The 15,385-nt window shown below is 33.6% G+C and overlaps 1 protein-coding gene across 1 annotated transcript; it reads left to right on the top strand.

Annotated features, from left to right (window-relative positions):
• The first annotated feature begins 11,808 nt into the window (after nucleotides 1–11,808).
• Nucleotides 11,809–15,017, top strand: LOC107914463 (uncharacterized). The gene is made up of 5 exons (XM_016843383.2): nucleotides 11,809–11,966; nucleotides 12,380–12,705; nucleotides 13,094–13,578; nucleotides 13,658–13,889; nucleotides 14,187–15,017. The coding sequence occupies exons 2-5, from the start codon at nucleotides 12,426–12,428 to the stop codon at nucleotides 14,657–14,659; spliced, it is 1,470 nt and encodes a 489-aa protein (XP_016698872.1). The 5' UTR covers nucleotides 11,809–11,966; nucleotides 12,380–12,425; the 3' UTR covers nucleotides 14,660–15,017.
• The last annotated feature ends 368 nt before the right edge of the window (nucleotides 15,018–15,385 follow it).

Genomic DNA, 15,385 nt, shown 5'->3' with positions numbered 1-15,385 from the left:
ATTATTTATATAAAAAACCTGTAAACTAAAATAAAAACCTATTCCCTTTTGCCCCCAATAAAAACCCAGATTTTTCTTGGCACAAAAAGCTCTTGAAGCAACTTGGTTTGTGAGATTTTGTTCTTAAAAATCTAAAAAATTTAAAACTGTAGAAAATTATATATATAAAAAAAACTTGTAAACTAAAATAAAAACCAATTCCTTTTTGCCCCCAATAAAAATCCAGATTTTTCTTGGCACAAAAAGCTCTTGAAGCAACTTGGTTTGTAAGATTTTGTTCATTTGTAATTCGACAAAACCCTTCAAATATTCTGGGTTTTATTGGGTTCATTTGGGAATTTTCATCACACGAAGGAAGGAGGCTTAGAAAGGCGATGGTATTAGAGGAGAAGATGGGGCAGCGGAGAAGGGAAATCGTCAAAGCCAAAATTCAAGACAGTTGAAACAAATTTGCAAATGGTTTTCCATTCTTTTAAGGTTGAAAAGTAGATATTCAAATGGCTCATCAGTAACATGACAAATCTGCAAACGGTTTCATGAAAACAGATTTGGATACTTTCCCAATTCTTTAAACTTAAAATACATTGCGGAGTTTTTATTGTACGGGCCCAATTCTACCCTGACCTTAAACACAAAACACACAATAATAAACAAAATTAAAACAAAATCCGTAGCCCAAATAAAAACACAACAGAGGCCCAAGATGGCAAAACCCTAGCCCAATTCAGCTCACAACCAGCAGCCTCAGTGCGCCGTACGTCTCCTCGTGCATTTGCAGCGCACTCAACGCCCGAAGCACGACCAGTTTTGCACCAAAAAGGCTAGGTTTATTCTTCCAATACCCGTTGACTTCACCAGTACCTGCAAGCAAAGCAAAGAAAGGGGAACAACAGCAGCAACAGTATCAATATTGGACAGAAATGATAAAAATAAAATAGGAAATAGATTTTTAGGATTATCTTTTGGCTATAAAAGCCACCAAAATCTGTATTCAAAAAAAAAAAGGGAGCAGATCAAAAAAATTGAAAAGGTTGACTCCAAATTTCTTTCTCTGTTCTTAATAATTTTTTTTATATATTCTTCTATTTTCTGTTTTTTTTACTACTCTTTGAAATTAAAAAAACAAAACGAAAAAGAAAGAAAAGGGACACTTACCGGTCTCGAAAGCCCGTCGCCGGAGACCATCTTCGGTGTTGGAATCGGACCGAGAAGGAGACGAAAGGTCTCTCCTTGTTTCGGCTTGTTTGGTCTGGAGGACCGGGCCTTAAGGTGGAGGTCGAGAACGGGGTTAAAAAGCCCTCCTTTTCTCGCTCCGACCACCGCTCGTGAAGGAGCTTTGGCCTTTGGAACCGCCGCTCGCCGGCGTGGGCCATGTTTGGCTGCTGGGAACCTTGAAAGGGAGAGGATAGGTTCAGTTTTTTTTTTCTTTAAAACACTGATAAAATGAAGTTATAATTTTTTTTTTTGTTTTAAATGGGGATAAGAGAAACGGTGCCATTTGGTGGGGGGGAATCTGTGCATGCTTTGCCTTAATGGGTAATTTGTGCATTTAGTCCCTCCATCTTGCGTGGAAGTGCAATCCAACTTCCTATTTCTTTTCGATTTGGGCCGAAAACTTTATTTCTACTCCAATCAGGTCCTTTGACCATATATAGTCCTCTGCGCTGGAACATTGCACTCTAGGACTGGGGTATATTTCCCAATTAGTCCTTCTTTCTTTGTGCGAGCGCCATTTTAATCCCTAAGTGACCTGTTTATGGTTTTTGCAATTAAAACCTCCAGATTCGATTTGGTTTCAGTATCGTCCCTAGTCCATTTATTTTATTTTATTTTTTTATCATTTTAAAATAGGGTTTCCTTTATTATTATTTGTTTTGAGTTTCTTATTTATTGTTTATTATAAATTGTTTTTGCATACTATTTATTTAATTCTTTTAATATATTATATATTTTAAATCATTATATGTATAAACTCTTTTAGATTCCTATATATATATACATTTTTATAATCTATATGTATACACGCATATATATTTATCTAGTAACTTATTTAATAGATACATACATATTCATATATTTTTTTATTTATATACATATCTATACATATATATCTATATACATTTTTTTCTATATACATTTTTTTCTATATAGATATATATCTATATACATTTTTTTCTTCCTGTTTTTCTCACGAATATGTCCATACATACTTATATATATATATTACGTATTAAAATATGAATACCTTCATATATATATTATATATTTTATATGTACTTATATATTTTCATATTTTATAATTTTTTTATCTATTTTCTTTATTTTTTTTCATTTATTTAATTATTTATATGTCCATTTATTTAATGCTTTAGTTTTTTTTATTTACTTGTTATTGTATATTCATGAGTGATTTGTTTTTTATTTATTATTCATTTTTGTGCTCATATTATTTTTTTTAGTCGCGTTATTTTATTTATTATCCCATCATGCATATAAATACCATATTTCAAAAAAAGGAGAATATTTCAAATTGAGGCAATATTTAGCATTTGGAAATTCGAGAAAACACGCTCTAAGGTGCTGGGTGTCAATTTTTCTCATTCAAATGGCTTAATATCCTTCATAAAAATTTCAAAATAAGGCAATATTTTACGTTTGGAAATTCGAGGAACGTGCCCTAAGGTGCTGGGTTTCGATTTCTCGTTTAACCAAATTGCCAAGTTTCCTCTTGAATTTTAATCCATGCCATTCGAGTTTTTTTTTAAAGGATCGTACTTTAAATTTCTTTAAAGTTTTCAATCTTCGACACTAAGATATTAAGTAATCAACTAGGTACCAATTTTGGGCGTATCGAGGGTGCTAATCCTTCCTCGTGCGTAATCGACTCCCGAACCCGTTTTCTGAGTTTCGTGGACCAAACTTGTTGTTTTAATAAAATCAAACCTTTTATTAAAAACAACCACTTTTCGAGGTGATCCAATCACATTTTATAAAAAAGGATTGGTGGCGACTCCCGTTTTCGTTTTCATTTTCAAAAACCCAAGTCGACCCCGTTTTCCATCCAAAAAAAATGGTGTCAACATTTATGTTCTGTGTTTTTATCCTTCAATTTATCTTACTTCACTCATCTTTGATTTGAAACTTGAAACCAAACGTGCTAGGCTATTTGCACAGAGTTAGTTGCAACTCGAGATCTCGTATGCTAGAAACTCTGTAATTGAATTGCTTATGAGATGAAAGGATCATTAATCTCGAGACCTTATATGCTGGAAATTTGATGAATTAAGTGAAATGTCTATTTTGAATTGCTTAAGAGATGAAAGAATGACTGATCTCGAGACTCCATATACTAAATAGCTCCAATTACGCTTACTAGAGAATAAGGATGAGTGCATTTATTAAATTAATGAACATTACATCTTGGTGCTCTATTTTAACTGCTTGGGAGGCTCATATCAACTTAAATGTTAGTATAAATTTTCAGTGAGAAAAATCTCGAACACACGAACGAACTCAAACAGAAAAAGAAGAAATAGGATAAGGCTCCAAGGAGTGTCTCAAGCCACTATTTTTAAGGTTATATTCGCCTCCACCTATTTTCGGTGTGCAAATGAGCTTCAAGCAAATTAACCTCAAGGATACAATGAAGCCTATGACTATTTGTATTTTGCACTGACGAGAATAGTCCACTAAGTACTAAGCAATGTATAACAAGAAACTCAATTTCTACAAAGAATTTTTGCAATAACTCTTTATAGAACAATCTAACAATATTAGAAAATGAGGAAGAATAGAAAGAACTTTTAGAACTTGTTGGTGTGATTTCCAAATGAAATCCCATTCCTATTTATAGGAATTTTCATTTATCTTCATAGAGACATCTTTCAATAGGTGTCTTTATGAATAAATAAAAAATAATAATAATTATGAATAAATAAAAAATAATAACAATTCATTTAATTTTATAACTATTCAAGTAATATTGTTTGAATAGTTATAATTTTTTTCAAAAATCAAATGATATAACTTTTGACCAATAGCCAAAAGATTTATCTTTTGATTAATTACACTAATTCATTTATAGTCATTGGAACACTATACCTTTTTTGAAAATATTCCAACAATCTTCCCCGATTTTCAAAATATTTTAGATTTTGATATTCTTGAAAATCAATTTGTATAAAGGAAGATGTCTTACAATTAAACCTTCACTTAGTGAAAATATGTTAAAGTTAATCGAAATTGCATGGTAGACTAAGCTTTGAACCGACTATTTTATTTGATTACCGAACACATCTCACACAATGATTTCAACATCGATCAATGCATAGTATCTAGGGACACTATTATGGCCATGTGTCTATGTCATTTTTTCATAAGTGCTGTTAGAGCCAAGCCCTTGAGCTCCTAGAAATGACCACACTTCCACTCATATTGGTAGATCCCATCAAGAGTGTTCTTGTAATTATAACACTCTAACATATATATGTTATGGGTCTATTAAGAGTACATTACTTATCCTTCCCTTATCATTACGAGTACTTAGCACTTTAATCTTAGGATGAATTTATTTATAGTGCTAACAGTCACATACTAATGATGTACTTTGTCTCATTGAACTCAAGACTTGACGTTATACCAAGCGTTGAGTCGAGTTTCCATAATGGGTGACTCTAATTAATGGGCTTGAGTCCCATCCCTTTTTAGGTCCTTTTTACTGTATCTCTAGCAAGAATTTTTGTCAAAGGATCCGCCAAATTTTCACTTGACCTTACATAATTAATAGTGATCACTCCATCAGAGATTAATTGTCGGACATAGCTATGTCTTAATTTAATGTGCCTAGGCTTTCCATTATATACTTGGCTATATGCATTTGTTAGAGTAGCCTAATTATCACAACATACAGAAATAGGTGAAATCGGCTTAGGCCATAAAGGTACATCATAAAGCAAATTTCTTAACCATTCTGCTTCTTTAGATACAACGGCTAATGCAATAAATTCTGCTGCCATTGTGGAATCAGTAATACATGCTTGTTTCTTGGAACCTCAAGAAATGACTCCTCCACTAAGAATGAAGATCCATCCACTAGTAGATGCATGGTCTTCCAAACTTGTAATCTAACTAGCATCCAAATACCCTTCTAAAACTGGAGGATATCCATTATAACACAATCCATAGTTAATAGTTTTCTTTAAGTACCTAAGTATTCTATTCAAAGCTTGCCAATGCAAACTACTTGGATTACTTGTGTACCTATTCAATTTCCCAACAACATATGCAATATTTGGTCTTGTACAAGTCATTATGTACATAAGACAACCAATTAGACTTGCATATTTCAATTGATCAATTTTCCTACCAGCATTAGATACTAATTTTATTTGAGGATCCATGGGTGTAGATACTGGTATACAATTGAAAAGATCAAACTTTTTAAGCACCTTTTCAATGTAATGTGATTGTGATAAAGCTATAGTGCTTTCATCTCGGGTTATTTTAATCCCAAGAATAATATCTGCTACACCCATATCCTTCATAACAAAGTTGTTTGACAAGAATTTCTTTGTGTTTTCTATTTGTTCTAAATCTGTTCAAAAAATGAGCATGTCATCTATATATAAGCAAATTATGACACCTTTTCCATTTTCAAATTTGCTAGATATGCACTTATCAGATTCATTTATTTTATAGCCATTAGCTAAAACAACATTGTCAAACTTTTGGTGCCATTGCTTTGGTGCTTGTTTAAGTCCATATAGAGATTTAACAAGCTTACATACCTTATGCTCCTGTCCTGGAACAACAAATCCTTCTGGTTGTTCCATGTACACTTCCTCCTCCAATTCACCATTTAAAAATGTAGTTTTAACATCCATTTGGTGAACAACCAAATTATATATAGAGGTAAGTGATATTAAGAGTCTAATTGTAGCAATTTTTGCCATTGGAGCATAGGTATCAAAGTAATCAATACCTTATTTTTGTGTAAAACCTTTGGCTACCAACTTTGCTTTAAATTTATCAATGGTTCCACCGACCTTTATTTTCTTTTTGAATATCCATTTACAACCTATTGGTTTGGAACCCAGTGGAAGATCAATTAAGATCCAAGTTTGATTTCCCATTATTGAATCCATCTCATCATTTATTTCTTCTTTCCAAAAAGGAAAGTCTTGAGATTTCATTGCCTCTTTAAATGTAATAGGATCAGATTCCGTATTATAACAATAAGATATCTTATTGCATATACTTTCACCTTTTCCTTCTATAAGAAACAAAATGGAATATGGTCCAAAATCTTTGACCTTTTTAATCCTGTTACTTCTTTTTAATTCTTGACAAGATTCATCATAATTATCAATTTGTTCTAATGGAATCTCATTCTTATTTAAAGAATGAATCAATTGTTGTGGCTGTAATTATCTTGAACTGAACTAGAATTAAATTTATTTTCATAACAAGTAGCATCTCTTGATTCAATAACAATATTAATTGAAATTGAATCATTTGGTTCAATTACCATGAACCTATATGCCTTGCTATTATGTGCATATCCTAAAAATATGCATTCAATTCCTCTTTCACCTTACTTTTTACGTTTAGGTGTTGAAACTTTGACAATAGCTCTACATCCCCAAACCTTCAAATAATTAAGGTTTGGTTTCCTTTTCTTCCATTGTTCATAAATGGGTTATTTTAGTTTTCTTATTAAGAACTCTATTCAATATATGACAAGCTGTTAGAACAGCTTCTCTCTGAAAACCTTGTCCAAGTCCTGAATATGATAACATTGAATTTACAATTTTAGTCAAGGCTTTATTTTTCCTTTCAACTACACCGTTTTGTTATGGTATGTAATGGGCTGAAACTTGATGGGCAATTCCAGTGGATTCAAAATAACTTGGATTATAGTATTCTCTACCTCTATTCGATCTTGAGCACTTGATAAATGATTCACACTGAAGTTCAATTTCAGATTTATAAACTTTAAATTTATCAAGCGCTTCATCTTTTGAATGCAATAAATATACATGATAATATCTAGAACAATCATCAATAAAAGTAACAAAATATTTCTTTCCACCTAATGTAGGAGTATTATGCATGTCACATAAATCATTATGTATCAAATCAAGCAAATTTATTTTCCTTTTAACCTTAGGGAAAGGGTTTCTTGTAATTTTAGTCAACATACATGTATTACATTTTTCAATATTATTATTAAAAATAGGAATTAAATCTAACTTATGCATGTCATTCAATTTTCTATAATTCAAATGACCTAATCTACAATGCCATAAACAAGAAGATTCAACCATATAAGTAGAAATAATATTTTTGTTCTTATTAATAATATTGAGTTTGAACATACTCTCATACATATATCATTTCCCTACAAAAATTCCTCCCTTAGACTAAATAAACTTATCTGCCTCAAAAACAAGTTTGAAACCAAACTTATTTAATAGACTTCCTAACACTAAATTCTTCCTAACTTCTGGTACATAAAGTACACCATTCAAGGTTAAAACCTTTCCAGAAGTGAATTATAGTTCAACAGATACTTTGCCTTTGATTGTTGCGGTGGAAGAATTTTCCATGTACAAGACATTGTCATTTTCACATTGTGTGAACTTTGTGAACATTCTTTTGTTTCTGCACACATGTTTGGTTGCTCTGGTATCAATCCACCATGCATTATCATCTTGTGCCATATTAATTTTAGATATCATTGCAACGACCTTTTCGTTATTATCAGCCTTAGAAGATAACATTCATTCTTGAAATGTCCCAGCTTACCACAATGATAGCGTGAGAGTAGACCTGTCCATGGGCCGGGTGGCCCGGCCCAACCCGACGGCCCGCCCGAAATATGGGAGGGTTCGAGTAAAAATATAGGCCCGAAATATGGGCTTGGACAAAAAAATGAGGCCCGTTTAAAAAACGGGCCAGGCCTCGGGCACCACTTTTTTGGTCTGGGCCCAGCCCGGCCTGAATATAATAAATATATATTTTTTATTTTTATTTTTTAATTTTAAAATACTTTTAAAATATTTTTATTTTTTATTTTTAAAATAATTTTTTAATGTTTATTAAAAAATGGGCCGGGCCGGGCCGAGCTCGGGCTTATGATATTTTTCCCGGGCCGGGCCAGGGAAAAATTTCAGGCCTATATTTCGGGCCGGGCTGGGCCCGGGCCTAGGAGGCGGGCCAAAAATTTTTTCTGGGTCCGGCCGAACCCGGCCCGGCCCAACCCATGGACAGGTCTACGTGATAGCCCTTTTGTTTCTTTTTGAACTTAGGTGCTCTATCAGTCTGTTTGAACTTTCTCTTGAATGGTTTAGCAGTCTGTACTTCCTCCGTAACATGTTCAGAATTTAGGTTTTGATCTTGCTTTCGATATTCTTCTTCAATACGAAGATGATTCACTAAAACCTTAAAAGATATTTCCTCTTTCTTATGTTCTAGACTTCTTTTAAAGTCTTTCTAAGATGGAGGAAGTTTGTCTATTTTGGAGGATACAACAATCATTTCGTTCATTTCCATATCATATTGCTTAAATTGATTCAGCATCTTTTCAATATCACGGGATTGTTCCATAACAGAACGACTATCAACCATTTGATAATTATTGAAACGATTGACAAGAAATTTCTTACTTGTAGCATCTTTGTCATGTATCTTGTCTCTAATTTGTCCCATAATTCTTTAGCGGTGACCTCGTTTTGGTAGGTGTCAAACAAACCATCAGATAAACCATTCAATATGTGGCCCATGAACATGTAATCAGCATTGTCCCATTTTTGCTTTTCTTGGGTTGCTGCAATATATTCGTTTTCATTTTCTTCAGGTCTTGAAGTATCTAAAACATAGGCAATTTTCAAAGTTGATAATACGAAGTGTATCTTTTTCTTCCATCGTTAGAAATTGCCACCATAGCCAACTCCCTTAGTGTTCCACTTTCATGTGTTGTGGTAGTCATCATGAAATATAACTTTAAAATTGTTAGTACAAATCTCCAGTGAGGAAAATCTCGAACACACGAACGGAACTCGAATAGAAAAAGAAGAAATAAGACAAGACTCCAAGGCATGTATCAAGCCACTATCTTTAAGGTTATTTTCGCCACCACCTATTTTCGGTGTGCAAATGAGTTTCAAGAAAATTAACCCCGAGAATATAATGAAGCCAATGACTATTTGTGTTTTGCACTAACGAGAATAGTCTACTAACCACTAAGTAATGTATAACAAGAAACTTAATTTCTACAAAGAATTTTTGCAGTAACTCTTTATAGAACAATCTAATAATATTAGAAAATGATGAAGGATAGAAAGAACTTTTATAACTTTTAGAACTTGTTGGTGGGATTTCCAAATAAAATCTCATTCCTATTTATAGGAATTTTCATGTCTCTTCATAGAAACATCTTTCAATAGGTGTCTTTATGAATAAATAAAAAATAATAATAATTCATTTAATTTTATAACTATTCGAGTAATATTGTTTGAATAGTTATAATTTTTTTTCAAAAATCAAATGATATAACTTTTGACCAATGGCCAAAAGATTTATCTTTTGATTAATTACACCCATTTATTTATAGTTATTGGAACACTATAAATTTTTTGAAAATGTTCCAACATTAATGGTGTGAAGACTCCTAATCTAGAAACCACCTGGACTATTAGTGATGATAAGCTGATTAATGTTAACTCGAAACCGATCAATGCAATTTTTAATGGGATCCTTAAAAATTCAGTCATATTTCCAAGTATACTATTGTTAAAAAAGCTTGGATCATCTTTGAGACTGTCTATAAGGGCACAAATACTGTGAAATAATCAAAACTTTAGATATTGACATGGTTAGAGATTAAGGTTTAGTTTAGTATTTTTTTGGTGACTAGTGAAACTTACAAAACTAAGTTACAAGATTGGAAAATAAAATACAAAGATTCTTCTTTTTATCAACTTTGATGGGTGCTAAGATTGCTTCTGAGGGGGGTTTCAATTAGTTGTAGATCTTCCTTTTCTCCAAAAGCCAATTTGGCTATAAAATCAACACTTTGATTTTGCTCCCTAGGAATGTAGCGTAGGAGCCAACTACTTTTTTGGGATAGGATGCGATGTATCCTTCTAATTAGAGTTGAGTGTGAGGTATTCGAGACACTTCCGTGGATAGCTTTAACTGCCTCGAAGCTGTCAGATTAAATTACAACCTTGGCATCGCCTCTTTGTTGGATGTGTTTTAGGCTGTCAAGAATACCCCAAAGTTCCGCATCAAGGATCGAGCAATTACCTAGGTACTTGTTGTAACCTAGAATCCACTCACCATTTTTGTCGCGCAACACTTCCCTGCAGTTGCAACCCCTGAGTCCACTCAAACGACACCATCTGTGTTGAGGTAAGTTTACTCTCCTGCCAATAGTTCTCCACGGGTTGATTCGATTTCAACATCCGCAACCTATCTGCTTGCCAAGGAGAAATGTTTGGCCCAAGACACAGAGGCTTTAATTATCTCCTCCGGGCTCCACGATTTTCCTTGAAAAATGAAGAGGTTACAATTCTTCCATAGGCACCAAGCCAATAATCCGAAGAGGCACGCCCAACTAGTTTCCCCACCATGGGAATTTGGGTTGACCTGTAGATCAAGAGACAACCATTCATGCAGAGTGTTAGAAAAAAAGTTAAACTGTTGAGTTTTCGAGATTACCTATTTCCAAACTTCTTTAGCCAATGTGCAGTCTCAAATGACATGTAAGATATCCTCTGATGCATGTTCACAAATTGGGCAAGAAGGGTTTTCTGCTAAACCACGCCTAGCTCTTTTCGCATTGGTAAGGAGTCTCTGCCTAAGAACAGTCTAGAAGAAAAAAAAACTCTTTGCGGTCCTAGGAGTTTCCACACTTTCTTCCATAACTCATCTTTGAGACTCCAAGACTCCTCCTCATTCAACATTTTGAAAGCACTTTTGATGGTGAAAGCTCCAGTTGAAGTATGACGCTAGGATAGTCTGTTAGGTCCGGTTGAAGTATTGTTTTTAAGAAGTATTTTTGGGACAAAATATTTTTAGGGAGAAACTAAGATTTTTTGCTTCTGTCAGAAGCACTTTTGGGGTTTGAAAAACAGTTGTCTTTTCTTCGAAAAACATCTTGTTTAACCATACTTTTTGTCTCAAAATTATTTCTTAAAAGCAATGCTAAGCTGACCCTAAAAATGCTAGATGACGAGTTCCTGTTTGAGTTCTATTGTGCCACATTACAAACCATGAATTTGCTCATGGTGAAAAAGTAATCTAATGTCAAGCTAATTAGAAAAGTATTAAAGTCTTTAGCTGAATAATTCAAAAAAAATATAGCAAATTTAAAATGAACAATCTATTTAATCACACATAACAATTTGAGTTTCACTTTTAACATAAAAATGAAAAACCACAAGAATTTTTGTAATTGAAAGTGAGGTTGCTAGAAATTAAATTGAATCACAACCCAAATACTTTTATGGTTAAACCAAGAAATTATTGTGAAAAGAAGTATAGTAAATCATAATCTTTGTTAATATTTTATTTATTTTCACTATCCAATTTTCCACAGTATCTTCTCCAGTCTCTGATCATTATCAAACAATAAAAATAATTCAATTTATAGTTTAATTCTTAATTTTTATAAATACATAAATAGATAATCAGAATTGAATTAACATATAATGATAAATCAATAGCAATGATTTTTTTTTAAAAAAAATTTATTATTAATGATTGGTTGATGAAAATTAATATGTATGATCATTCCAATTCCAATAATATTCTTTAAAAAAATAGAATTTTAATTTTGTTTTCCTCCCCTATAAGGAACTGTGACTGAAATTGAATTTGGGATTCTGGGGAAAGTAGTTCAACTCAACTCACCTCCACTCCACTACTCAAGTTTGTTTCTCACTCTCACTTTCAAACTCCAGGTTACTTCTTTCGTATCTCTTCACTCTCTTTTTCTTGGATTTTCTTCTTTTTAAATGCCATTCATCGTTTTTTCAAGACAATCTTAGGGTTTATTACATTTTTCCAAATTCTAGTCATTTTTACCTTCAATTTTCTTTTTCTTTTCCCTTCGACCACCATTTCCCTTCCAATCTTTCCCATTTCCTAACTTTGTTTCAATTCAATATCAGATCAGTGAGTAACACTTTTTTAAACTGTAGTAAGAATTGTTCGGTTATGTCTCTGGAAATCTTTCCCATTGTCCTCAACTGTTGTTTTGTTTTTTTTTGAAAATTTTATGTCTATATTAGTTTTGTGGAAATGCTTATTTAGAAGGGATTTTTTTAAATATGAAATAGTTCTGCAACTAATTTTTATTCTGGAATTGAAACAGTTGGAACCAAAATTGCTTATTTTTGATGCATTTCAAGGCTTAAAACATGTCAGTTGATCCCAGTGGACAAATGAATTATGTCGACGATGAAGCTTCTACGGGCTCCGGTGATGATGTTAACATGCTAGAAGGACGCAACAAGCGTCAATCCGTGACACCATCAAGTTCTGGTCGGCGGAAGAGAAGTCGTAAAGCTACCGGAGATGCCATAGTGGATGCTATGCTAGAAATCGCAGCCGCTTCAAAATTGAGGGCGTCGGCAATTATGAAGAACGAGGACCAGTTTTCTATAAGCAAATGCATAAAGGTGTTAGATGAGATGCAAGGTGTTGATCAACGGATTTACTTTCTTGCTTTGGATTTGTTTGAGAACCCCAATGCTAGAGAAATATTTATATCTCTTAAGAGTGATAAAAGGTTGCCATGGTTGCAGCGAAAGTGTAGTTCTATGCCTAGTTCACAGATGAAATAGTTAATGACATTATTACTTTATGTACCTTTTAGTCTCGTCTTTTGGTTTTGGCATGTATGGTACCTTGAATTCATGGTTGCTTGATTTGGATTAATGATCTTAAATGATTGTTAGTGGTCTATTCCATGTCTTTCTGTTTTAAAAAGCATAAAGTATTGCTTGGTTATGTGGATTAGTTTTCTTTTCCGAGTTTTTCGTTTTTGCATTGCATTACACAGGCTTTATTTTATTTTATTTCACAGATATGTCGACTTGCATGGATGACCTCGATTTAGAATTGGATGAGATGGAACTAGTTGCAGCAGCTGCTGGTTACTATTACTATAATAGCATAACTAGGCAAACCCGTTGTGCTTCATTACCTAGTGGAAGTGGTTTTATGAATGAGGTGCTAGAAGGACCTGATGATCTTTGTCGAGAGATGCTCCGGATGGATAAACATGTTTTTCACAAGCTATGTTACACTCTTCGACATAGAGGTATGTTACGTGATACAGCTGGTGTTATGATTGAGGAGCAGCTGGCGATTTTCTTAAATATTGTGGGTCATAATGAACGTAACAGAGTCATCCAAGAGCGGTTTCAGCATTCGGGTGAAACCATAAGTCGTCATTTTAATAATGTTTTGAAGGCAATCAAGTCGCTTTCACGGGAATTCTTACAGCCCCCAGATTTCACTACTCCTCCGGAAATTCTTAATAATAATCGATTCTCCCCATATTTCAAGGTTTTTATCTGTAACACTGTTTCCTTTTTTTTCATTCCATCTCCATCATTGGTGATTCACTTAACTTTTGTTCACTCAGGATTGTGTTGGTGTCATAGATGGAATGCACATCCCTGCACATGTCCCAGCAAAAGATCAGTCTCGTTTTCGAAATAGGAAAGGTGTTCTATCGCAAAATGTTTTGGCAGCCTGCACATTTGATCTACAGTTTATATTTGTTTATCCAGGTTGGGAAGGGTCTGTCACCGATTCACGAGTTTTAAGAGCAGTCTTAGATGACCCTGATCAGAATTTTCCTCCGATTTCTCAAGGTTTTATGTTCTACCTTTTTCTTTCTGTAGAAATAGGGGTCTGGGATGGGCTCTACGCTTCTCTAATTGAAATATAAGCTGCAGGTTGAAATTGGATGAACTTACATTTGCCGCTTTTCTAATGAATAAATATTAATATAATGATAAGGTTCTACATTTCTGTTACATTATTTTTGTTACATAATTGTAAGATAATTTTCTCTTTTTATTTTTCATTTTCTTGGCCTGAAGTTTTTATTTATCCTGCGGTCATTTGGTTGGAAGTGAAACTAACTTACCCTGGATTTTTGCTCCCAGGAAAATATTATCTGGTTGATACTGGTTACTCCAACATGGAAGGATTTCTTGCACCATATTTGGGAGTTCGGTATCACCTGCATGAATATAGAGGTTCCAATCAACTACCCAGAAATGCAAAGGAGCTCTTTAATCATCGGCATTCTTCTCTTAGAAATGTCATACAGAGGGCTTTTGATGTGCTGAAAACTCGATTTCCTATTCTCAAACTAGCCCCACAATATGCCTTCCATATCCAAAGGGACATAGTTATAGCGGCATGTGTTCTACATAATTACATCCGACGTGAGGAAAGACTCGATTGGTTGTTTTCTAGCATTGAGGGGGCGACAGTGGATGAATTGCCTGATTTTGATGAGCAACCTGAGCTGCAATTTGCTTCCTCGTATCAGGAACAAATTGCTTCATGTTTACGAGAATCAATAGCAACAGAAATGTGGAATGATTTCTTAAACAAATGGGATCAGTGGTGATCATCAGCTAGCAAAATTTAGAAGATTATACAGTAGTCGTATGCATTTTCATCCGTTTTGCTTCCCCTCCGTTAGTTGTGTGCATTACTGAATTACCTTATTAGTTGCTGATCCCATGCAGTGCTGAAATTGGTAGTAGTTTTCTCCAAAGGTTAACAGCAGTGATGGAATGTGGATGGAATCTAGTAGTGATGGATTTCTTCTTCCAAAACCAAAATCCCAACCAAACCCTTTTGACTCTCGTTAATCACTTAGAGAGATAAAAAGGGTTTGTCATATTGATCATATGGATGATGGTGTATGTATAATTTGCAGAGTTTGGAAGCTGCCCAACTTTTGAGTGGCTGTATTTACTTCATTACTTCACCTAATAATTTAATTCATCAATAATGTGTAAAGTGGCAAGTCTTTTTGTAAAAATAAAATATCAGGACCCAACTTAAACCTAACCTACCAATGATAACAAATTATTCAACTTGGAAAAAGCTTAAATGTATATAAATATTAATATTTTTAAAATAAGATAAATCAAACCAAAGCAATTTGGTTACTGTTTATGTTAAGCAACTTCTAAATTGTATTAGATGAACGTCCGAAGCTCGCTGCTTTTATATCAAATATTTAGTAGTTTTATTTAATGTGTTCTAATGGTAAAAATCATTATCGCCGGACATCCGGATTCGACTCTGCAGTGGTCGAATTTAGTTTCCCACAAGTTTCCAATAC

This window comes from Gossypium hirsutum, chromosome D10, assembly GCF_007990345.1.
Source record: "Gossypium hirsutum isolate 1008001.06 chromosome D10, Gossypium_hirsutum_v2.1, whole genome shotgun sequence".
Lineage (NCBI taxonomy): Eukaryota > Viridiplantae > Streptophyta > Magnoliopsida > Malvales > Malvaceae > Gossypium > Gossypium hirsutum.
This window is presented reverse-complemented; position numbering and strand designations above follow the sequence as displayed.

Excerpts from the sequence above, each read along its gene's own strand:
- LOC107914463 (XM_016843383.2), top strand. The coding sequence starts at position 12,426 with ATGTCAGTTGATCCCAGTGGACAAATGAATTATGTCGACGATGAAGCT. Across the intron at positions 13,579-13,657 it reads GATTCTCCCCATATTTCAAG|GATTGTGTTGGTGTCATAGA; the intron begins GTTTTTATCTGT and ends TTGTTCACTCAG. Across the intron at positions 13,890-14,186 it reads TTTTCCTCCGATTTCTCAAG|GAAAATATTATCTGGTTGAT; the intron begins GTTTTATGTTCT and ends TTTTGCTCCCAG.